General features: G+C 43.7%; 1 protein-coding gene across 1 annotated transcript; it reads left to right on the top strand.

The window, feature by feature from the left end:
- Positions 1 to 449: 449 nt before the first annotated feature.
- Positions 450 to 23,466, top strand: LOC129708366 (uncharacterized). The gene is made up of 11 exons (XM_055654057.1): positions 450 to 502; positions 1,785 to 1,845; positions 2,940 to 3,070; positions 4,658 to 4,846; positions 5,532 to 5,624; positions 7,331 to 7,450; positions 13,005 to 13,078; positions 14,979 to 15,030; positions 15,926 to 16,012; positions 17,294 to 17,385; positions 21,212 to 23,466. The coding sequence occupies exons 2-11, from the start codon at positions 1,824 to 1,826 to the stop codon at positions 21,291 to 21,293; spliced, it is 942 nt and encodes a 313-aa protein (XP_055510032.1). The 5' UTR covers positions 450 to 502; positions 1,785 to 1,823; the 3' UTR covers positions 21,294 to 23,466.
- Positions 23,467 to 24,591: the final 1,125 nt, after the last annotated feature.

The following is a 24,591-nucleotide window of genomic DNA, read 5'->3' as shown; positions in this document are numbered from 1 at the left end:
GTTTACACCACACACACTGCTTGCCAGCTCTAAACTGTTCCACCATAGGAATAAGAGTAGCCAGAAGGCCCTTCAGCCCTGTCATTGCATAGCGTAAGTTCATGGCTGATCCACCTCAACACTATTTCCCTGCACCATCCCCATATCCACCAATTCCCTTCTGATCCAGAATTTCATCAATCTCTACTTGACTGAGAGAATTGTACAGATTCACCTTCCCCTGAGTGAAGAAATCTTTCATCTCAGTCTTAAATGGCCTTTCTTTTGTACTCATCCCTGGTTCTAAGTCCTTTGTCCAGGGGAAACATCAACATTATCAAAATGTCTCACCATTTTAAATAAACACTGCATTTGCAATGTTTAACTTTATGATCTTTAACTTAATAAATAAATAAAGCCCAGCTTTATATCATGAGTTGTTATTTCAGTGTGCTTTTTCCAACAGGCTCTGAACTACCTTAATTGCAACAATAAGGAGATAATATCTGCTCTCCATAACACAGTACGTATTCACATCTGCAACCTTCATCTCATCTACAGGTTATCTTCAAAAGGTGACTGGAGGGTAACACCTGGCAGTGAGGAATAGGCTTGTATCTAACCCAGAGGACTAGATGGTTTGCAAATAGAATAACAGATGAGGCTTGAGGGTAGGATAAGAGTGAGGGGGGGGAGGCATAGGAGGATGGAGGAACTGACAAGGGCCTGCAAACTGCAGAAGGGAGGGTACGAGTTGGGAAAACACCAGGAAGGGGCGAGGAAGAGGAGAAGAACAATAAAATCACAGAACTATACAGCGGGGAAACAGGCACTTCCTCCCACTTTGTCCATGCCGACCAAGTTGGCATTTTGCACCTGTCCCATTTGCCTGCATTGGGAAGCACCCTCTAAACCCTTCCAATACATTATCCAAATGTCTTTTGAAAATCTTAAAGGGCCTGACCCACAGCGGCAACCTAATTAGCGAGTTTAGAAGAGTTTGCGCTCGACTCAAACTCGCAGCATGGTCGACACATGGTCCTAGGAGGTTATAATGCCCGTCCCACTTAGGAAACCTGAATGGAAACCTATGGAGACCTTGCGCCCCACCCAAGGTTTCCGTGAGGTTCCCGGAGGTTTTTGTCACTCTCCCTAATGGTCGAAAGTGGGAAAGTGGGAAATCGGTAATTTTTTAGTCTAAGCCGGCCATGCTCGAGGGAAGTTCCCGCAAAAATATGTTGCCTTTTTAAAAATCGGTAATTTTTTAGTCGAAGCCGGTCATGCTCGAGGGAAGTTCCCGCATACTCGCATGCTAAAAAAATGTTTGTGGTAAAAACTGGTCAGCATGTTTCTTTTGGACTCGTAGTGCAATGGAGTGGGATCGCAATGTAGTTATAGGCAGTCGAGGGCAGCCGTAGACAATCTCCTTTGCTGACCAGGCATTTTAATTGGCTCATTGGAGTTTTTAGAACCAAGGAAAACTACCCCACACCCTTCTTCCCCCCCCCCTCTTTTCTTCTCCCTCCTCCTTCTCCCCCCCCCTCTCTCCCCCCCCCCTCCTCTTCTCCCCCCCCTTCTCCCCCCCCCCCTTCCCCCTCTCCCCTTCTCCCCTCCCCCTCCCCCCCTCCACGCTCTCTCTAGAGGACTTACTGTACACACAGCCGTCTTTTATCTTCCTGTTCATCACGGGTGTGAATTTCAGACAGCGCTCCCCCGCTTTCCCTGGCCCCACCTTTGCGATGTGTGTGTGTGTCTGAGCTGCTGGGTGTGAACTGGTTAAACTGCCTTCCATTCGTTTGCATCAGTTGCAGACCGATAAAGACTGTGCAGTGCAATGTGAGACGATGAAGGCTCTGGTCACGCTGGGTGAGTGCTCAAATACAGGACTGCTGTTCCACTCAACATCCCACTGACAGCGATTCAGCTGTTGGCCACACCCGCCTGGGCTGGTGAGCTGCTCTGGGTCCCTGCGAGAACATGGAGTGATGTTGTGGGTGGGAGTTTTTTTATGAGAATACATATGGGTACGGAGCATGGAGTGGGCTGTAAATGTCTGTGGTCGTGAATAATGAAGGAAGCTGGGATGAATCGTGGGGAAGGGTAATTTCTAGCCCAACCTGCTCAGGTCATCCTCATATTCACAGTGTGGACCCTCGGAGAGGAAGCTGGACCCAATCAGGACCCCAGCTGATGTTTGAATTATGCTTAACAGCTATAAGTTTGGGAGAAAATTCACCTGGGATTCCTGGTACTGGTCACTCTTTAGTGCATGGATCAACTTAGCACAAAACTATGATCTACATAATTAGAGCAGTAATGTCGCCACTATCCTTAACCTGCTGCCCTTGTAATACCCTCTGTCGGATTTGTGCCACCTGGTGCCTCCACTCTGATTCACACTGTCCGTTTCACCATCAGGCCTGCACTTACTGACCCACATGGGCTGCCGACCCAGCTCTACCTAGATTATCAAATCTAAATCCTTTCTTCAAACCTACTTGTGGCCTCACTCCACCCTCTCACTGTTATCTCCTTGCGCCCAAACATTCCTCCTGTTGCAGCCTCTTTAACATCCCCAATCGTATCACTTTGCTATTGACAGCTGTATCTCCAATTATCAAGATCCTGAGCTCTGAGATTCCCTTCCTAAACCTCCACTTCCATGCTATTAACGTGCTCCTAAAACAATATCTCACATCTCCCTTAATACGGTATTCTGAGGCATGCCATCAGAGTTAGTTTGTTTGTTTACTGCTCTGCGACGTTTTACCATGTTAAAATATAATGTGAGTTTGATAACATGAGTTACTATGACTAGCGTATTGGGGCTTGTGGTGTGACTGAAGCTGTTGTCCATAACTAGTCCTCCTCCCATAAAGGGGAGGAACAAACAGGAGTGGTGTGAGGAAAGCAGAGGACAGAGGCACCACTTGTATTACACAGTCATTTTTACTCTTCAGGATACTGGGATGAAGACTTGATAACAAAATTTGTCGATCATTTGAGTTGGTCAAGCGGCACACATCTGGAAGAATTAATTGTGATTCTGAGGGATACACTGCGGGACTTGTCACTTGCACCCGACCACCAGGTATGGTACGTGGCACAGTCCACTTGGGCTTTGCTTTGGTTTGGCAACAGGATTCAGTTTTACTCCAGAAATATGACCACAAACACCGGATATGTACCAGGGAGGTCCTCATTCATAGTCAGAGAGTTATAGAGTTATACAGCACATGCTCTTCTGCCCACCAAGTCCTTGCCCATCTTTTTGCCCCTCTACACTAAGCATATCTTTCAATACCTACATGTCTGTCTGCATGCATCTTAAACATAGTGATTGTATCTGATTCTACCACCTCCTCTGGAAACACATTACAGACATCAACCACTCTCTGAGAAGACCCTATTCCTAAGATTCCTCCCTTCTCCTACCTCTCAGCTTGAACTCTGCCATTTGTCTTCATCTCGGCTATCATGCTGATCATCTAACCTATCTATGCTTCTCATAATCGTATACACTTCCATCAGGCCACACCTCAGCCTCCTTCGCTCCAGGGAAAAAATAAGGCCATCCTATCCAATCACTCCCCATAACAAAAGTCCTCCAACCTGGGCAATATCTTTGTGAATCTCCTCTGCTCCCTCTCCAGTACAACTACATCCCTCTCCTGCTGCAGTGTGATGACCAATACTTCACACAATACTCCCAAGTGCAGGTGAACCAGTGCTGTCTAAAATTGCAACATAATGTTCCACCTGTGTAGGTGATGCCTTTTTAAGGAAGAGGCTTTTAAACCCCTGTCCCACGGTACGAGTTCATTCCAAGAGCTCTCCCGAGTTTGCCCTGATTCGAACTCGGAGATTTACAGTAATGGCCACTCGTCGGTACTTGGGGCTCATGTTGAAAAATCTTCACGAGTCTTCCCGTGCTTACCTGCCGTTAGCGAGTCTCCCCGAGTACCTGCTGTTCGCGTTACGAGCCGGTAAGAGACGTCCCCGAGCTCCGACGTTCATTCTCCGTGCTTATCACGAGTTTGATTTTTTTAAACTCGGGAGAGCTCTTGGAATTAACTTGTATTGTGTGACAGGGCTATTAGGATGTAAAGGAGTCTGTTCATGGCAGGAAGAAGAGCAGGTGATTTTTTTTTTCACATGGCTATCCCTTAATCAACAATGGGAAGTACATGATCTGGTCAGGGTTGCACTGCTATTTTCTGGATCTTCCGGTAACGAATCAGCTCTTGCATTTCTTATATTAAGATAGAAATGGCACTTTATTGACTAAATTACCACGGAACATCCCAAGGTTGTCACTGAGGCTCTGTAAAAACAAGGTCTGTCTCACAAGTGGAACAGCAGCACCCCTCTTCCAGTAACTCCATCTACAAGTCCTTATCTCTCTCCCTCCCTTGGGTACTTAATCAAGTTACTCCTTACACCACTTTCCCCTTCCCCATCTCTACTCTCCTCACCAATGCTTTGCAATTGTTTCATAGGTCCAAGGAAGGTTTCTTTCTGAGCTCCAGGATGCAATAAGGTTAATAATATGAGTGTCAGTGGAAGGGAAAGGGGTGGGCAGACACAATGAGCTTCTTCTGAGTTGTAAAGTTCTGGTTTATAGCAAAATGTTCCAGCCTGTTCCTGAATATCGCACAACGTTTCCTTGTCTTTTCAGAACCTGGAGTTCAAAGCAAAGGAGAAATTGCATTTACTGTTGACAACACTGATGACAACTCCTCATTCCAACGACATGATCCCTGTGCATGCTGCAGCCTCCCTTTGTTACCTAAACAGAAATGATCAAAACGCCATTGAATACATCATGAGCTATCTTTACGCCGGTCACACCTACCAAAAGAACCTGGTACGTGATTCATAAAATGCTTGCCTCTTTAAGAAGGTCAAACTCGTCCTCAAACCCAACAGTCACCCTCCCTACAATCCTCACTGAAAGAGCTCACCCCATCCGCCCCAGGTTGATTGAGAGCGCAAGTGAGTAAGGCACAAAAGAGGGTTCAGAGAAGTCGTGGAGACCTTTGCCAGGAATCAGCTCCATTCCAATCGGTGGATAAGGAGACAATGAGGAGTTTTCTAAGCTTCTGGGTTATAGAAGAGGTGTCGCTTCTCAATGGTGGAGGAGGGCCCTGAGTATGGCCACCAGAACTGCGCACTAAACTCCAGGTACAGTCTCACCCAATATCTTGCACAGTAGATAAAGGACCAACCAAAGCACAATAGACAAGACAGCATCTGTTTGAGATCTGAACAATTTGAGAGCATCAGCACTCAGTGCCCTTGGGTCCTGGGTCTGCAGTGAGTGGTAATCACTACTAGAGGTAGAGGCCTAGCTGATTGTCTGATGAAATTCCAACAGATTTCAGTCTCATTTATTAGTTAGAGCCAGCCGGATATATTGCAATGTCTCAAATCAAGGTGAGACTTCAAATTGCTATCGCTTGGTCAGCATACCCACCATTAAACTTGGGGTGAGAGATCTTTGCAAATGTTAAGGAGAAAGTAAAAGATTAGCTTCCTCTTCCATTTTGCAGGCACTGGATGTGGTGATAAGGTATCTCAGGATATATAAGACTTTCATAATCCAAGTTCTCCTGAAACAGATCCAAACCTCTCGTATTTACAAGGTTAGTCAGCAGATTTCATGACTTTTCCTTTAGTTGAGCGACTTTAAATAATGTAACTATCAATATTCTAGAAGTATCCAATTCATGGGGAAAATATCTAGATCATGATGAGATAAAGTGATATAATGCCTTAACACATCTGAAGTAAGACCAGAGAATGCCAACATTATTCACAGGTCCGGCAGAGCAATGGTGAGAGAGAAACCTGAAGCATTAAATTTGTTTTATAGAAGTTATAAAACTATGAGAGCATTGGTAGGGTAGACGGGGTTAGGGTTCCTCCTAGTTTTATTTTCCAGACTGGAAATGTCAAAGATAAGTGAGCAAAGCTTTAAGGTGAGAGAGCCAAGTTTTTGACAGAGTGATGAGTGCATGGAACAGGCTGAAGGTGGTGGAAGCAGATATGATAGTGGCACTTAAGGGACTTTAAGATAGGCACGTGGCCGTGCAGGAAATGGAAGAATATGGATCACATGCACGCAGAAGAGATCAGTTTAATTTGACATCATGATCAGCACGGACATTGGGGGCCAAAGGGCCCGTTCCTGTGCTGTACAGCTCTGTGCTCTGTGTTCGAGGAATTAGGATTTATATTAATGCAGATTAAAGTTTGGGAGCTACATGAATGGTGGTCAAGGGACTGCAATTGGTGGTTGTGGGGAGAGGGACTGGCGCCATGGATGTATGGGGAAAGGCAGTTAAAGATTCTGAAATGGAGGGAGGAGTTCACGCTGTGGTGGGGTTGAAAGCTTGATGTTCACCTAATGACGAACAACCGGTATGGGGTTCAGGCCCCTTAAAAAAACACACACACACACACACACACACACACACACACACACACAGTTGTGATGAGTACTAGGAAAGCGAGCTCCTGCCGCTGTTGCGTAGAGGACTCCACAACTATCCCAGGGTTAGGGTTCCTCCTAGTTTGCCAGTCAGGAGGGTTCACCTCTCGCACAGTACCCCCACGAAGCTAACCTCCCCAGAAGGACATTGGACATCTTCTGGTTTAGATGCAATCTATCCCGTTGTATAAATCCCGCCTGAAATCAGAACCGCTGCTTCACAATATTCCAGGAGAGAGCATGGGCACGAGCCACCAGGCTCTTCACCCACCATAACATGTGTAGTAGTCAATGATAAACCACACCTTGCCACAGCTCACCAATTTAGGATCATCATCTCTTTACTTTTACCCTTCGTTGATATCACTTCCATCTTCTTCAGCATTGGCCATGATGTTCCATTGAAGACAAACGTCAGCCACGCCCTCTGCTTCCACAAGATTTCCTATGTTACTCGCAAGTTACAAGCAGCCCCTCAAACGTGCTACGCAGACAGGTGATCCAATTGAGATCTTTTAGATGGTTGAGGGATTTGATGGGGCATTAGGAGTAGAATAAGCTAGGTTGTTTAAGTCTGAAATCAGGAAATTTCTTCAGACGAAAGGTTCTGGAAATCCAGAACATTTCCCCTGTGAAACTTTGGTTTCAGGATAGGGAGCAGTTGGTTGTTCTAGAGTAAGGTGATCAAAAGGTTTGTAAGTGAGCACTGTTCGGCAGCTAAAAGAAAAGTGGAGCAGGTAGGACACTGGATGGGAACCTCCTGTTCCCACACAACACACCAACACAACAGGCTCTACTTCATTTAATCTTCATATTCTGCACGTTTAACAAAATCATTTTAATGTTTCATGGCTGCAGCATCGGTTAGAGGCACTAGATTTATTGGTCGTCGTTGGAACACAGCGCATTGTGGAAGCTAATATGTACCACGCTGTGGCTAGTGTGCTGATGAAAAAACTATGGCAAGACCCAGTCGTGGTAAGGAACTTGATATGTAGGTTTCCTGGTGACTTGCAGCATCGGGCAGTAAACATCAGCTGTCCCAGAATGAGCCACGTATTGCACTTCACCACAACGTGGACCGTGCTATAGACAGGCAGGAAAACTCTATCCATTGCTCCTCTATCAGAATTCCATCAGATAATGTAATGGATACTTTAGCTGATGTTGGGCTCCTGTCTGAAGCCACCCCTTTCTGACACTGAGTGCCAGGGATTATACATTAGTAAAGATGATTGATTTGTATACAGCACAGTGTCTTGCTGTCTGTGCAACATTACCCCAGCAAAAGCCCAAATCGGTCGACCGGGTGATTCTGTTTTTATGTTCATTTTAACTCATAAGCTAACAACCCAGATAAACTGGCTATTGCGCCTGTTTGTGAGTTTGTACAGTGAATGACGTGATCCTATAAACCAATTAGCATTACCAATATTGTAGCAATGTTACAAAATTTTGAGATTTTAAAAATCAAGTCTGTAATTTATCCCATCCGATAAAGCATAAAAATAAGTTTAATTTGACACCTAATTCACTTTCATATATTCAGTATTAACAAAGTTATGGCCATTTTCATACTCGGAAATAAGCATCTTGTTCCCTATTGCTTTTCCAATGACTGAACACAAAAGCTGTGATCGAGGACAGTCAAAAGCCTATAACTTTATTAACAATTAAGAGAACTGAAGGAAATTTTCAGTTATTATAGACTGAAGCATTCTGAAACAAATATGAAACAATCTTACTTGGATGACTTGAAATTAAAGCATATAATTAGTTAGTTACCTAATTGTAGCTAATTACAAAATTCAATTACTAGATCTAAACATCTGTCAATTTCTTAAGAATAGATTAACATTTTTAAATAGCCTAAGTGTCCAAATAACATTCACACAAGAATTCACAATAAAACATGTTTTTAAAATCTCATTGTCTTGGATTTATAGACCAAATGGAAATAATTTAATGTTTAATACCTGTAAATTAATGGCCATTTAAATCACCTTGTGAGTGGGTTTTACTGTAACGGGACCATTTGGAACGTTGAGGTTGTGGTGATTTATACCCCCATATCAGCATGCCGGTTCGTATGGGGACTAAATCACCGTTTCGCAACTTAAAATGTGAACTAAAGGCATCTTAAGAAACACTTTTATACATAAAAATAAACAACTTTCTTTTACCTGTCACCTACATGAAATCCATCCCCGTTGTCGGCGTTTACGGCTTTAGAAGCTGGTTTTAAAATGACTCCAGCATTGAAATTGTCGGGCGATTTGTTAAAAAAAAAGACACTGAACGGCAGTTGGAACGATTCTTCAGCAAATGCTTGGACTCCGACAAAATATAATCCAGGACAAGGTAAGAGAAAATCGCGTTTTAACCCCCCCCCCCCCCCCCCCCCCCATCAAACGCGCCAAAATCGCGCACACACGGCAAGTGGCAGAACTGCAGCGCTGCTGAAGGTAAATATTGTAACATACCTAAATATTGTAGTTCAAAAATTAGGGGCTGTTTCTCAATCTTAACCTCTCCCTCAAGACTATGGGGAGAAGGAAGGAACGGGGTACTGATTGGGGATGATCAGCCATGATCACATTGAATGGTGGTGCTGGCTCGAAGGGCCAAATGGCCTACTACTGCACCTATTGTCTATTGTCATGTTGATTTCACACGTGAAAAGCTTGAATTTGTTAATCTTGCACTCAAACCCACTTTCCTCATGAATGAGTCCACCAGATTCAAAGCAAGATTAAATATTAGTTTGTACTTTTCACATATATGCTTTTACCACCGAACAGTTAGGTTTCTATTTAAAAAATAGGATTTCACTTGTAATGTAGTATTACTGTGTAAGCTTCATTTGTCTAGTGTGTTTATTAGTTAAATAGTTAAGGAAGCTGTGTGAATACTTGGCCAATAAACTTATTCATTCATTCATTCATTCATTCATAGGGATTCATATTTAGTTGGCAGGCAGTGACAAGTGGGGTACTGCCACGCTCAGTTTTTGTTCATAAGTTCATATGTCATAGGAGCAGTAGTAGGTAATTCGGCCCATCATTCTATCATGGCTGATCTATCTTTCCCTTTCAACGCCATTCTCATGCCTTCTTCCCATAACCCCTGACACACTTACGAATCAAGTATCTGTCAATCTCCGCCCAGTGACTAGGCTTCCACAGCAGTCAGTGGTGATGAATTCCACAGATTCACCACCCTCTGACAAAATAAATTCCTTTGATTTTGACTAAAGAAATTCCTTCTCATCTCTTAGGGTATGTCCTTTTATTCTGAGGCTATTCCCTCTGGTTCTAGACTCTCCCACCAGTGGAAACATTCTCCCCACATCCACTCCATCCAGGCCTTTCATTATTCAGTAAGTTTCAATGAGGTCCCCCACCCCTCATCCTTCTGAACTTCAGTGAGTACAGGCCCAGTGCCGCCAAACTCTTTTGGTCCCAGCTATTCTCATTATACATCTCTAATGATGATGAGGAAACGATGCGTATTATCTCCAAAATGCAGTTTAACATGGATAAATGTGAGGTTATCCATTTAGCTTTAGGAGCAGCAATGACCATTGGACATAGGTTTAAGGTGAGAGGGGAGGATTTAATAGGAACCTGAGGGGCATTTTTTTCACACTGAGGATGATGGGCATGTGGAGAGAGCTGCCATTGAAGCAGTTACTATAACAACATTGAATATGCATTTACACAGGTACATGGATGGGAAAGAGTTAGAGGGATTTGGGGCAAACACGGGCGGTGAGACTAGCAGAGATGGCCATCTTGGTCGGCAAGTTGAGCCAAAGGTCCTGTTTCCCTGCTCTATGACTCAGTGACTCTATATAAACAAAAATATGTTATCTAGATGGTGATAGATTGGGAAAAGGGGAAGTAGAACAAGGCCTGGATAGCAACAATTGCCCAGTATAGTCACATCCTCTTTATAGTGTTACGAGCGGAACAGTACACAGTACTTCAACTGTGGCCTCACCAAGTTTTACCGAGACCTCCTTGCTCTTCTACCCTGTCTCAGCCGATGAAGCCAAGCATCCTCTGTGCCCTTTTCACCACCATACCCACTCGTGCTGCCACATTCGGGGATCTGTGGACCTGTACACAACATTCCCTTTGTTGGTGAGGCCACACCTGGGGTACAGTGCATAGTTTTGGTCCCTTCCCAAAAAAATAAGGGCTGGAGGCAGTCTAAACAAGATTTACCAGCTCATTCCTGGAATGAAGGGACTGTCCCCTCAGGAGAGGCTAGACCGTTTTGTTTTTTATATTTGCAGTTTAGAAAAATGAGGGGTGATCTTATTCAAACATATAAGATCCGAAGGGTGGGTTGACAGCATAGATGTTGAGATGTTTCACAAGCAGCAGGATCACGAACAAAGGGATATTATTGTAAAATAAGGCGCCTTGCAGGAAACAATCAAAGGGTAGTTGTGTAGGTTATTTTTTCTGATTGGGGACCTCTTCTTCTTATCGAGTCCACACACAATGAGAAGTTGTTCAGCCAGAGCTAAACACACTTCTCGCCATCTGCATGCAATGGTGTCTGTCTTGTGCTTCTTGTGCGTGGAGGTAGAAAGATTGGTGAAAACAGGGCCACGGCAGAACGCTCTTTCCTTGACCCCATTGGGGACCTGTAACCAGTAGAGTTGCCACTGGGGTTTGGTGTTGTATGTTATTTACATTAATGGTTTGGATGATAGTGTAGTAAACATTGTTGGTAAATTTGCAGATGGCACCAAAATCTGTGTGGTAAATTGGACAGTATGGAAGGATATCATAATCATACTTTATAAGCCAAGTATGTTTTGCAACATAGAGGAATTTGATTTACCATACAGTCATACCAATAAAAAGCAAAAAAAACACATAAAATACATTTTAAAATAAACTCCTCCACATTGACTCCTCCACATTCCTCACTGTGATGGAAGATGAAAAAAAAGTTCAATCTCTTCCCTTCTTTGTTCTCCCGCGGTCGGGGGCCTCGAGCCTTCCATTGACGTGACGATCTTGGCTCCCGTAGGTGGCGGTCGGGCCCTCTGTGCCGGGGCAATCAAGCTCCCCTATCGGGGGGGGGGTCTCAGCTCCCCGCGCCGGGGCGATCGGACCCCAGGTTGAACCTCGTGCATCTTTGGTGCTTCCCGACATCAGTCTCTATCCGAGACTGCGAGCTCCTCGATGTTGAAATCTTAGAAAGCGTCTGATACCCGCTTGAAATCTTTCAAAAGCTACAATGTGATTAATAACACTTAAACAAATAAAACTGAAGCAAATAAATGTAAACAGAAGAACCAACCTTGGAGGGGTGAGAGAGAGAGATGGGAAAAATATACTAAATAACGTGAGTGATCGTGAATGAGGTACTTACCTGCAAGCCAGTCAGGAAACCCGTTCGACCGGAGCCCGTAATGACGTGACCCGTTTAAATCCGATACCCATTTAAATCTTTTCCGTCCACCAATACATCCAATTAGTTCAAATGGTAATAGTACCCGCATCAGACAGCTTTAAGAAATTCTCCGCGAATACCTTCAGTAATACTTGAAGGTCAAAACATAATTGGTGACACATCATGTTAATACGATGTTAATAGAGATATTTAACAAGCGCTTAACAATACCCCCACAAGCGGAGATTTTAATTGTTTTTTTCCACCAAATTTCAAACTCCGGATTACAAAACATGGGGAGGGGGAATTATCCCCCACCTCTCAAAACATGGGAGGGACGTATCCCCCCCCATCCCCCCTCAGGATTTCCACCCATGAGAATGCACATTGGTATGTCAAACCAAGACAGGACTTACACAGTAAGTGGTAGTGTTATAGAACAGAGAGATCTGGATGTACAGGTCCATTTTTCTCTAAAAGTGTTGAGCCAGGTGGACAATGTGGTGAAGAAGGCGTTTGGTATGCTTGGCTTTATTGGGGAAGATATTGAGAGAAGTGTAAACTTCCAACTATATGAAGGATGTCATTAAATTGAAAGAGTGGAAAAAAGTTTCATTAGGATGCTACCTGTACTTGCGGGCTTGAGTTATAAGGAGAGGTTGGATAGGCTAGGTCTTTTTCTTTGCAGCATAGAAGGCTGAGTGGTGACCTTACAGTGGTGTACAAGATCATATGGGCATGCATAAGGTTAATGCTCATAGTTTTTTTTTTCCAGAGTAGAGGATTCTAAAACTAGAGGGGATAGGCTTAAGATGAGAGGGGAGAGATTTAAAAGGGACCTTAAGAGTAATTTTTCACTCAAAGGGTAGTCGGCACCTGGAATGAACTGCCAGTGGAAGCTGTAGAAGTGGATATAATAATGGCTTTTAAAAGATATTTGAACAAATATAAGGGTAGGACGATTGTAGAGGGATATAGGCCAAATGCAGGCAAATGGGACAAGCCTAGAATGCTATGGCCAGCATGGACAAGTTGGGCCATAGGGCCAGTTTCCTGTCTGCATAGTTCTTTGACTTTATAATGATGCATAAATTAACCCTTTGCTTTCTGTGTTCAGGCTGTGTCTCGCCGGGCAGCCATGATTGTGAATATGCTGGGCATGAAAAGGGGTGTGTGGGATGATGTTGAAGAGTGAGTCCTTAACAAGCTTTTTGCAATTAAATTAACCCAAAGTTTTTCCTTCCTACCAGCTCTATAATCAGAGTGGGCTTTGCAATCTGTGGTACAGGTCTTGCAGAGGATGCATGCAACACCAAACAGGCCCTCCAGACAACCTGATCATGTGGAACATTGCTCTAGAAAAATGGTCCTAAACTCACTCTCATCTGACAGTTAGGCGGACCCCCTCCTCTTGGGCTACACAGAACGGCCTTCTACCCTCTCTGGACCTCTAATGTCTACTGTCTGAGTTCCCCTGCGGCCAGCAGATTTAACAATCTATCACAGGGCCCCAGTGCAACCAAGGATACATCTCATCAAGCCCACCTCAAGGCACACAAAACATCTAATAATCTATTATCTTCATTCAAAGAACACATGTCCCCATCTCCTCCCTGAAATCTTCAACTACAATGTGCTTCTCCACAATGAATACAGATGAGAAGTATTGATTTGAGACATCACCCACATCTTCTGGCTCCACACAGTTTTCCCTTTTATACGTCGAGTCAAGTTTATTGTCACATGCACAGGTACGTTGAGGTACATGAAATCTTCCTTGCAGCAGTATCCCAGGCACATAGATCACCATCCTGTCACCAACTAGAGAGTAGTCCTGAGCTACCTCTAATCTACCTCATTAGAGACCCTCGGGCTATCCTTAATCAGAGTTTAATTGGACTTTATCTTGCACTAAACGTTTTTCCTTTATCTTGTATCTATTTGCTGTGGGCGACTTCAATGTAATCATGTATAGTCTTTCCACTGACTGGATAGCCCGCAACAAAAAACTTTTCACTGTACACGTGACAATAAACAAAACTAAACTAAACTAGATTTAGACACCAAACAAAAACATCAATTACATATAAATTCTACAAGATACAAAAAGATAAAAACTGCAAAAATAAAATCCCTTTGGTCCATCAGGGGAGCTATCCTCATCTTATTTATCCTCTTGCTCCTAACATAAATAATATGCTTTGGGATTTTCCTCAGTCTTGCTGCCAGTGATACAGTGCTCCCCGCCCCGTTATTTCCTTCTTTGCACTTATTAAACCCCTGAAGAATCTCCAGTGTTTTCAGTTTCCTACACCTGCCATGTGCTTCCTGTTTTTTTCCTTTTACTCAACCTTCAATATCCCTTGACATAAAAGATCCTTGGACTTGCTACCATTTTTTTCACGCTGACAGGACAATATTGGTCCAGGAATCCTACAATTTTAAGTGATCCACTTGTCGACTGTAGACCTCCCTGCAATGACCTCCGTCTACTTCTGCCTTCTACTTCAATCGTCTTATGCCGTGTCATTTGCCTCCTGAACCACTCGCTACACGAGCCCTGCACCAACATGACGAGACCTCCTTGTGCTTGGCTCATCTGCCATCTCGCTCCAATTAGATATTAGTCCATCTTTAGATTCCTTTACCTGAAGCGCATGATGTCAAACTTCCATTTGCTAGCTTTTTGTGCTCTCACACAACCTATCCAAATAGAGTTGCAGAATTCTCATTTTGCTCATCAGAACATGCCTTTCCACCTATTTTCATGTCATCAGCAAACTTGGATACATCACAGTCTCCTCCTCTGGGCCATTAATTTAAATCATATGTAATTGAGGGAAAAGAACTGAGCTGGGACTCCACTGGTTATTTCATTCTCACTCTCTGCTTCCCTCTTATAACCAATCCTCAGTCCATCCGAACACACAATCCCACTATTTCTGAAGTGCTCTTGAACTGAGACTCCAACCTAGCTACACTTGCTTGACACCATCGCAACCCATCCCTCATCCTGACCCCACCATACCCCAACCCCATCCCAAACATCTAATTTTCTAGGAGAATAATTTATTGTTTTCATCCTCATTAGGCAGCTGGAAGATAATGACGCATTGTCCCGGGGAAGAGCAGTCATCTCTATGGTGAGATAGTTCCCCGATGTGCTTTGGTTTGAAGTTTATTCCTGTGAATAGGAACATTAACCTTGGGGAGAATCAGAATGTATCACAGACAGTCTTCATAAGCTCCCAGACGAAAAGTACTGATTGTAAACAGAGCAAAGCTCCGTTCAATCATTGCAGTGTCTGTACATCACTGTATGCCAATTTATCTCCTGAACTGACTAACCTTGTCTTCACTTAGAGGTGTAGCTTTGAAGCTGGGGTAATAGTTTGGAGGAAGACTAATGTTAGGAATTGTAATTGATTTAGGGCCGGTGAGGGGTTAGGATTGGTTTGGGGCTTGAGGTTCAGCAAGTGAGTTCATCCGGTCAGGAGGGGAATCATGAAACTCTGGGAACTGGAATTCTCAGAGGCCTGTGAGGAGTTTACTGTCTGAAGCTTAGGGGCGACCGCGCCTTTGCGGTTGCAGCTCCTAGACTGTGGAACAGCATCCCCCTTCCCATCAGAACTGCCCCCTCCATCGACTCCTTTAAGTCAAGACTAAAATCTTATCTATACTCCCAAGCCTTTCCTGACGTCCACTGAGCGAGGGCTATATGTATATATGTATGTAGTTTGTTTGTTTATACTATTCTTATAACAAATGTAAAGCACTTTGGCCAACGAGAGTTGTTTTTTAAATGTGCTATATAAATAAATGTGATTTGACTTGACTTGAACTGAACAGAATACTCCAATACTGTACCAGGCAGTGAGTTGGAAATCGGATTCTTTATTCAAAAAGCAGATTTGTTCGCCAGATGGCATTTAGAAATTCCTGCAGCCTGAACGTCAGGTCCTGCCTCGTTGTAGATGATATGTTTCCTGTTTGCTCCCTCATGAAGTAAAATGGTGTCCTCCCTCCTTCTGTTTACAGGGCATTCTTGGGCTGCCCAACCGGAAAGTGCTTAACACACTGCTTGAGATGCTGGAGTCAGACATCAGCCAGTACGTGCGATTCCAGGTCTGTGCATTATGCTGACTACAGTGGCAGCTTGGTTCCTTTAGATCTAGAGATGTACGTTTATCTGAAACTGTATCTGAGAACCAGTCCAGAGCATGGGAATGGCAGTCAGCTGCCTGTCAATGAGAGATGTGTCCCAGGTGAGCCCCTAAAGTGACACAGAATCCCACAGCGTTAGTGAGATAGGGGTGGAATATGCTGCCCCAGTGATGCATTTTCATGTTCATAAGTGATAGGAGCAGAATTAGGCCATTCGGCCCATCAAGTCTACTCTGCCATTCAATCATGGCTGATCTATCTTTCCCTCTTAACTGCAATGTCCTGCCTTCTCCCCATAACTCTTGACACCAGAAATAATCAAAATTATCTCTACCTCTGTCATAAAAATATCACTTGATTTGGCCTCCTTCCTTTTAGTCTGGAGACAGCATAGAGAGCTTTATTCTACATCTGACATGTCCTAAAAGTGTTTGCTGGGATGGCGTAGAGAAATGTAATCTGTATCTAATGTTCTCCTGGTCCCTGGATGAGGCTTATTTACTGAACATTTCCATCAGAGCTTGACCTCAGAGGAATGATCCTGAAGCGGTGGACAGGTGGAAAGGTGTTGGAGAATTCTCCAAGGTAATGGTAAATCACTTTAGGTGATCTTCACCCGGTTTTACCATGATACGTACCAGCTAAGTTGTTGCTCATGGTAAGTCTTGACAACCTTGGTTTCTCCATTGCTGTAGCTTCCTCTCTTGGCTTTTTGCAGCCTTGTTGGGAGGCCGTGTTGTTTTATGGTGCATTCACAGGCCTCCACTGCTGAGCACAATATAGCCACGTCACTGTTTACATGACCTATGAAGCTGAGCGGGTCCACAAGACCAGGTGAATGTCCAACAGGCCGTTCTCACTTTCCACGTAGACATTTTCACCCAATCTAACCCGTGCTGACCCTCCCCTGGGAATGTTTGGTGGGACAGTGTAGAGACATGATCGCCCTCTCTGTGAGTCGGCAATGGGACAATGTAGAGGGTGCTTTACTTTGCATCTCCCTGTTATTGGGGTGTTTGATAGAGCAGTGCAGAGAGCTCCACTCAGTAAACAATTCATGGCCCACTGCAAAAAGGCCTCATGCTCAAGCACTCCCGTCCCTCTGGAGAATAAACACATTTCTTCCTGTCCGAGGTCTGATTTGTTTTTGTGGGCACTTGGATGTTTAAATTCTGCACTCTCCGTGGCCTGCTCTGGTTTCATGCAGCTGGTTGTAATCCACTGTGTGCTGTTTGTTGACAGATAATGCGCACATTTGCTAAGCTGCATCTGAAAGATGATCAAGTGAAGCTGAGCCTGATGAACCGACAGCTTGGAGGAGGGCCACTTGCCAGGTATCGTGACGAGAATCAACACAGTCACACACACTGGGTTGCCAACTTTCTCACTCCCAAATAAGGGACAAAAGGTCACAATGCGGGACAAATTCCCGATGGCTATTCGTTGACCGACTCGGCCGTGGCTGGTGAATGATGAGTTGGTCTGGGTGCTGGACTGCACACAAAGCCCAGCCGGCGGGCCAGCTGAGGAGTTTTGGCCCGCGCAACGTCGCACACAAAGTCCAGCACCCCATCCAACTCATGATCAGCCATGAGAAGGAGGGGTGGTGGTGTCGGCGGTAAGCGAAGGTCCAAAGGTCGGACAGCTGGCCGGGCTGGCGACCGACGGGGCCACAGGCGAGGCGCTGCTGCTGCACTACATCGGGACGGGTGAGGCGGATTTCTGCAGATTGTCCTTAATTTAATCTGCAGAAAGTTAAGTGACTGCCCCAGTGAGAGCAAACTCATCCCTATCAACCCATGTGCCAGCTCCTGCTTCAACGCCTCACTGATGTGAGTGTACTTTGGGGCCAATCATGCCCACACATATGCAGTCTCATCTCACAGGCAACATACCTCAGCGAGGTAACAAATGATCCAGCATGAGTTGGTGATTGCAGGAAACGAGAGAAGGGAGAAGTAAATTTAACAGTAAAATGCAAACATATATTTCTCTAATTCCCACTGGCGTTCTGTGCCAATAAACAGACGTTGACCATCTAAATCAGTCAATTGAAGCCACATGAGGGCCACCTGGCATTGGTCAGAATGTCTGTGTTCTGATAATGTTGGAGCACAAATTCAGCAACCCTGAGCAAGTGGCATCAAGGCAAGGCTGCTGTCTCCCTCCCCCACACACAGATGTTTGTGGTCAGGTTAATCAACAATTATCTTCACATGAGCTCCTGGTTCATTTACCGGGAGCTCATTCCATTGAATCTGTTAAAGTTCTACAGACCGTCCTGGATTGGCACTGGTTAAGGTTCAATGTCGTGTTTGGAAACTCATATGTCATCATAAGTGTCAGTGAAGATGATGGTGCCAGCTCTCTGCCTACCACGGTAATGGAGCAGGGCAGACCAGATATCAGCTGGCTCACACTTTCAGTTTAGTATATAACTTGCGTTTTAAATTCCAACTTAATTTAACTTAGCAGCGGTTTTATAAATTACAATTTAACCATTTGAACATTTAGTTAGCATTTTTTTTAGCCATAGAGTCGTGGAGCGTGGCAACACCCCTCCCTTCACCACCTCCAGTTTAAATTCCATTTGGAATATTTTGGAGGACCAAGAAACCAAGAACCAAGAACAGGCCTTTCAGTCCAACTTGCCCACACTGACCAGCATGCTCCATTTACACTAGACCCACCTGCCTGCATTTGGCCAATATACATCTATACCTATCTTGTCCATGTACCTGTCCAAATGTTTTTTGAACATTGTGGTAATACCTGCCTCAGATACCTCCTCCAGCAGCTTGATCCACATTCCTACCACCCTTTGTGTAAAAATGTTGCTCCTTAAGTTCCTATTAAATTCTCTCCCCCCCCCCTCCTCCTCCCCTGCCCTCCTCCCCCTCCCCCCAGATTTTAATAAAGGCCATTTTTATACATTTTAGTTTCATCAAGCAGAAATTACAGCAGTGTTTATACATAGTCCCCCCCCCCCCTTTTCAGGGCACCATAATGTTTGGGACACAGCAATGTCATATAAATGAAAGTAGTCATGTTTAGTATTTTGTTGCATATCCTTTGCTTGCAATGACTGCTTGAAGTCTGCGATTCATGGACATCACCAGTTGCTGGGTGTCTTCTCTGGTGATGTTCTGCCAGGCCTGTATTGCAGCCATATTGAGCTTATGCTTGTTTTGGGGGCTAGTCCCCTTCAGTTTTCTCTTCAGCATATAAAAGGCATGCTCAATTGGATTCAAGAATTGACCATTTTATAGCTTTGAAAAACTCCTTTGTTGCTTTAACAGTAATTTTGGGATCAATGGCTTGCAGTAGAATGAACTGCCGGCCAATGAATTTTGAGGCATGTTTGAACTTGAGCAGATAGGATGTGTCTACACTTCAGAATTCATTATGCAACAACCATCAGCAGTTGTATCATTAATGAAAATAAGTGAAACATTACCTTCAGCATCCATACTTGCCCAGGACATAACACCCCCACCACCGTGTTTCACAGATGAGGCGGTTTGCTTTGGATCTTGGGCAGTTCCTTCTCTCCTCCACACTTTGCTCTTGCCATCACTCTGATATAAGTTAATCGTCTTCTCATCTGTCCACAAGACCTTTTTCCAGATCTGTGGTTGCTCTTTTAAGTACTTCTTGACAAACTGTAACCTGGCCATTGTAGCAGCACCTAGTGGTGCAGCTGGGAAATCAGAACCCTCGTCATTGGTCGGCACTGTCAAGTGACCGCGGGGGTTCGTTCGAGAGCTTTTAATTAGTAATTAGCGCTCGTCAATTCGACAGGAGCCGTGTCTGTTCACTAGACTAGGTACGCGGTATTACATGCTTTTGTTTGTGTTTTGTTAATAAAACCCATTACCTGCCTGGCCTCACTACACCAATCTATTTTTGCAGCTAACCAGTGGTTTGCATTTTGCAGTGTAGCCTCTGTATTTCTGTTCATGAAGTCTTCTGCGGACAGTGGTCATTGACAAATCCACACCCGACTCCTGAAGAGCGTTTCTGATCTGTCGGACAGGTGTTTGGGGATTTTTCTTTATTATAGAGATCATTCTTATGTCATCAGCTGTGGAGGTCTTCCTTGGCCTGCCTGTCCCTTTGCGATTAGTAAGCTCACCAGTGCGTATTGATGTTCCAAACAGTTGATTTTGGTAAGCCTAAGGTTTGGCTGATGTCTCTTAACGGTTTTATTCGTTTTCCTCAGTCTAATAATGGCTTGTTTGACTTTAATTGGTCCTCATGTTGATAAACTGCAATAAAAGTTTCCAAAGATGATGGAAAGACTAGGTGCTGAGAGCTCTCTTATACCTGCAGGAGGCAATTAAACACACCTGAGCAATTCAAACACCAGTGAAGCCAAGTGTCCCAAACATTATGGTGGGGAGGGGAAACTATGTATAAACACAGTTGTAATTTCTACCTGGTGAAACCAAAATGTATAAAAGTACCCTTTAATAAAATCTGTCAATGTGCACTTTAACCACACGTGCTTTTTTTAAAATTACAAATCTCAAATTGTGCAGTACAGAGGCAAATAAATAAATGATGGGTCTTTATCCCAAACATTATGGCAGGCACTGTATGTACAATAGATGAGTGTTTGGGAACCTGCCGGGATGTGTTTGCCAGCTGCTACGGGACCCAGAGCTGCCACCCTGACCCAGAGTTACTCCAACACCTTGTGTCTATCTTCGGTATATACTAGCATCTGCTGTTCCTTTATACACATATAATTTGGCTTAGTTATAATCAGACAATTAAAGGTTTAGGCTCCATCAGTATTTAACCCAATAAATATTCAAGCTTAAGGTGAGTGGAAAAAATCCAGTATGGCTTCCACTGCATTTACAAACATGTTTTTGATCAACCAATTATCAAGCAAATGTTAGGAAGCGCATGCACATGCAGGAGTCTGTAAAATTAGTTACTGATGATCCAGCACAGACTGTGTTTCCGTTCCAGAGGTTGAATACCTCCAAGGACATGGTCCAGTTACTGAGGCCTCTGACTTACTCAGTACCTCCTGAAATCTGTCCATGATCAACGATGTCAACCTCCAAACCCAATTTTTTAAGACTATAATTAGAAATTATTTTACTCTAGTTTATGAGTGTCCAATGCCCATTGTTTGCTTCATTACAGGGAGGCTGATAGAATAATGAAGAACCTTGAAAAAAATTACAGTAACCAGGAAATGACGGTGCCAGCCCAGAAGGCCTTCTAGGGGAGATGCTACACTGCACTTGCGCTCATTTCACTTTTAAATTTGCTCAGCCTTGCTAGGTCTCAATGTTTTTCGCCATAAGAACATAGCCGGAATGAACTGAGGTTATTTGGTCTCAGATCTTTTTAGGCCCGGCTGCCTTCTTCCTGTTAGAAATGGGGGACATACCATCAGATACCTTTGTTTTAGGATCACACCTAACATAGAATTTCCAATGTAGATTGAGATAAAGCTGGGAAATGTGACATTCTGCTCTATATTGTTTCATTTTCCCCTTTCCTGGACTCCCCTAGCTCTACGAATAATGTTTTGCTGGTGTCCAATTTGCTGGTCGTCTCTGTTCCAGACAAGTGTCGGCAGTGCACATAGAGCCAAGTTTACTTCGATATTTACATTACAGCAGCCATGACCTATTCTGACCCCTGACCATATCCACACACAGCCAAGCTCTTTGTATTTATGAGCAACAAATCCATTACCTGATTTTTCCTCCCACAGATAAACGTGGACTGAGAATAAATGCAGCATTTGTGCTGTACCTAGCACTCAGGCCTATGATGCAAATTCTGGTAGGACATCTTGAGTAAATGACAGGGACCTCAGGAGCGTTGATGTACAGGAACCTTGAGTTGCAAGTCCATAGCTCCCTGAAAGTGGTGACACTGGTGGTAAAGGCAGCACTTGGTATATTTGCCTTCCTATGCAGTCATTCATATAATTAATTGGAACATCATGTTGCAGCTGTGCAAAACATTGTTTAGACCACATTTGCAGTACTGTGTACAGTTCTGGTCACCACACAAGAAAAAAATATGGTAGCAATAAAGAATGCAGAAGAGATTCACCAGGATGTTGCCTAGAAGGGAGGGCTGGGATTTAAGGAGAGATTGGATTGCTTTCTGATCACATGACAATGCAGGAATTGTTAGGGGAAGTCAGCATGTCTTGCTTGCCTTTGTAAGCAAAGGCTATTCATAGGCAGGGGAGTTGGGTCATGATGTTGCAACTGTGCAAGTCATTGCTTAGGCTACAGGAAACACTAGAAAGAATGCAGAACAGGTTCACCAGGATGTTGCCTGGAATGAAGGGCTTTAATTATGAGACTGGATAGGTTAGGGTTCTCATTGGAGTACAGGAGGCAGAGTAGTGACCTTATAGAGTTCCATTTTTTAAACAATTGCCTCCTTATTTTGCAACAATGTTTCCTTATTTGGGACTCTCCTGCCAATGAAAACATCTCAGCCTACACAGAGTCAAAATCCCTTATGATCTTAAGTATTTGAATAAGGTAATTCCTTATTCTGCTAAACTCCCAAGGAATACAGATCAAGCTGTTGAGCCTCTTTCAGTATGTCAACTCTCTCATCCCAGGAATGAGCCTGGCGAATCTCCTTTGGATTGCCTTCTATGTTAATATATATATTTTTTTGTTAAGAGGGTCAAACTTGCACACGTGTGGTCTTTCCAAATGCCTTTTTCAAAGTTACCGTACAAAGGTTAGCAGTACACCTACTGGTCAATGAGTAAAGTTGAAAGAGACATCTTAGTGTTTAAACATGAACAGGCAACAATCCAATTCTTCATTGATAAGAGGGAAACCTTAAATTTGAAAAGATTTCTGTGTTCATTTTAAAGTGAATCTAATAAGTAGAAAACAGTAACATGTGATTATCAGTATTGTGAACCCAGCTGGATCTACCATGTATTCACTAAATATAATAGAGGGCATCAGAGGCAGATACATTATGGCTCATTTTGCTAAATTTTCATTTGCACCTGGCTATGTCATTGAATGTACAAATGTTTTCTCCTAAAATACAAACCTGAGCAGGTACACACAGGTTGTGAAAAAAAGAAATCAGCAAATTCAGACTCTTCTCTGTTGGACTCACATTGTAATAAACTTTTTCTTGAATTTACCCGCTCAAGATAGTGCAATTTTAAATGTTAATCAATTGTGAAAGGTGATATTTCCTTTTCCCAGCACTACATGTATGAGTTATGGGAGAGAAATCACTGACATATTTTGCTTTTCATCCTCAATCCTGGCGGAACACATTATAATACCTTGTCCAACACGGTCAGCTTATGGCCAGTACATCCTCTACTGGGCCAATGGAGCAGCTTCTTTCACCTGAAGCAGGTTGTTTTTGTGCTGCTCTACCACATGGTGGCATTGATAAACCCCAAAAACATAAAAACAGTTTTTTTTTCTGACACCTTCAATCCAGAGACACACGAAGTACAGAACAAACTACAGGAAATTCAAAAACTCAGAAGTCTGCTGCTTGGTGCTCCATAACAATTATTTGTCACCGTAATGTGCTTGACACTATTCCTTACCTTTTGTATCCAATGTATACAAAGACACGAGTCATGTATAACTAGGTCACCTGGGCCAAACTGTGATGGTCTTAATCCTTGACCCCAAACCTGGGTCTTAAGCACATTAGCTACCTTGTTGCAATCAGACTTTTGCCCCGACACCGAAGCAATCTGAAGTTGAACTTGGACAAATTTCGCTCAGCCTTGGAACCAGCAAATGATTTCTGCAGCCTTTGCAGCTGTATTCCCTATCTTAATCTTTTAACATGGTATCTTTGAAACATCTACCAGCAACAGACTACTTTTGCCTACTCAGTCCAATCCTACCACTGTCTACCCAAATAGGATGTAATAATTGCCAACAGAAGCTGTGCCTTGGGTGAGATATAACAGTAAACCAATGTTTGCTCCTGTGTAGAACACATTGTGAAACTGGGAATATGGTAAGAGAGGGTATTTGGTGCAGAGAGGAAAGGAGCAGAAGGCAGAAACCCTCATGTTTCAGAGCTTGGATGTGTATTTCATAGAAATTAGGTGCAGGAGTAGGCCATTCGGCCCTTCGAGCCTGCACCGCCATTTAATATGATCATGGCTGATCATCCAACTCAGTATCCCGTACCTGCCTTTTCTCCATACCCTCTTGATCCCCTTGGCCACAAGGGCCACATCTAACTCCCCTCTTAAATATAGCCAATGAACAAATGGCCTCAACTACCCTCTGTGGCAGAGAGTTTTCAGAGTATTCACCACTCTCTGTGTGAAAAAAGTTCTTTGAAACATCTCGGTTTTAAACTACTTTTGCCCCTTAGTCCTTAAGCACTGTCTACCCTTGTCCTGGACTAATAATTGTCAACAGAAGCTGTGCGGAATACAATCTAAACCCTGCATTGCTAGCCTGTCCACATTGTGAAACTTAAAATTTTAAGAAGGGTTTTGGTAGAGGGGAGATCCCCTCTCAATCTCCTGACTCTAG

This window comes from Leucoraja erinacea, chromosome 23, assembly GCF_028641065.1.
Source record: "Leucoraja erinacea ecotype New England chromosome 23, Leri_hhj_1, whole genome shotgun sequence".
NCBI classification, from domain to species: domain Eukaryota; kingdom Metazoa; phylum Chordata; class Chondrichthyes; order Rajiformes; family Rajidae; genus Leucoraja; species Leucoraja erinaceus.
This window is presented reverse-complemented; position numbering and strand designations above follow the sequence as displayed.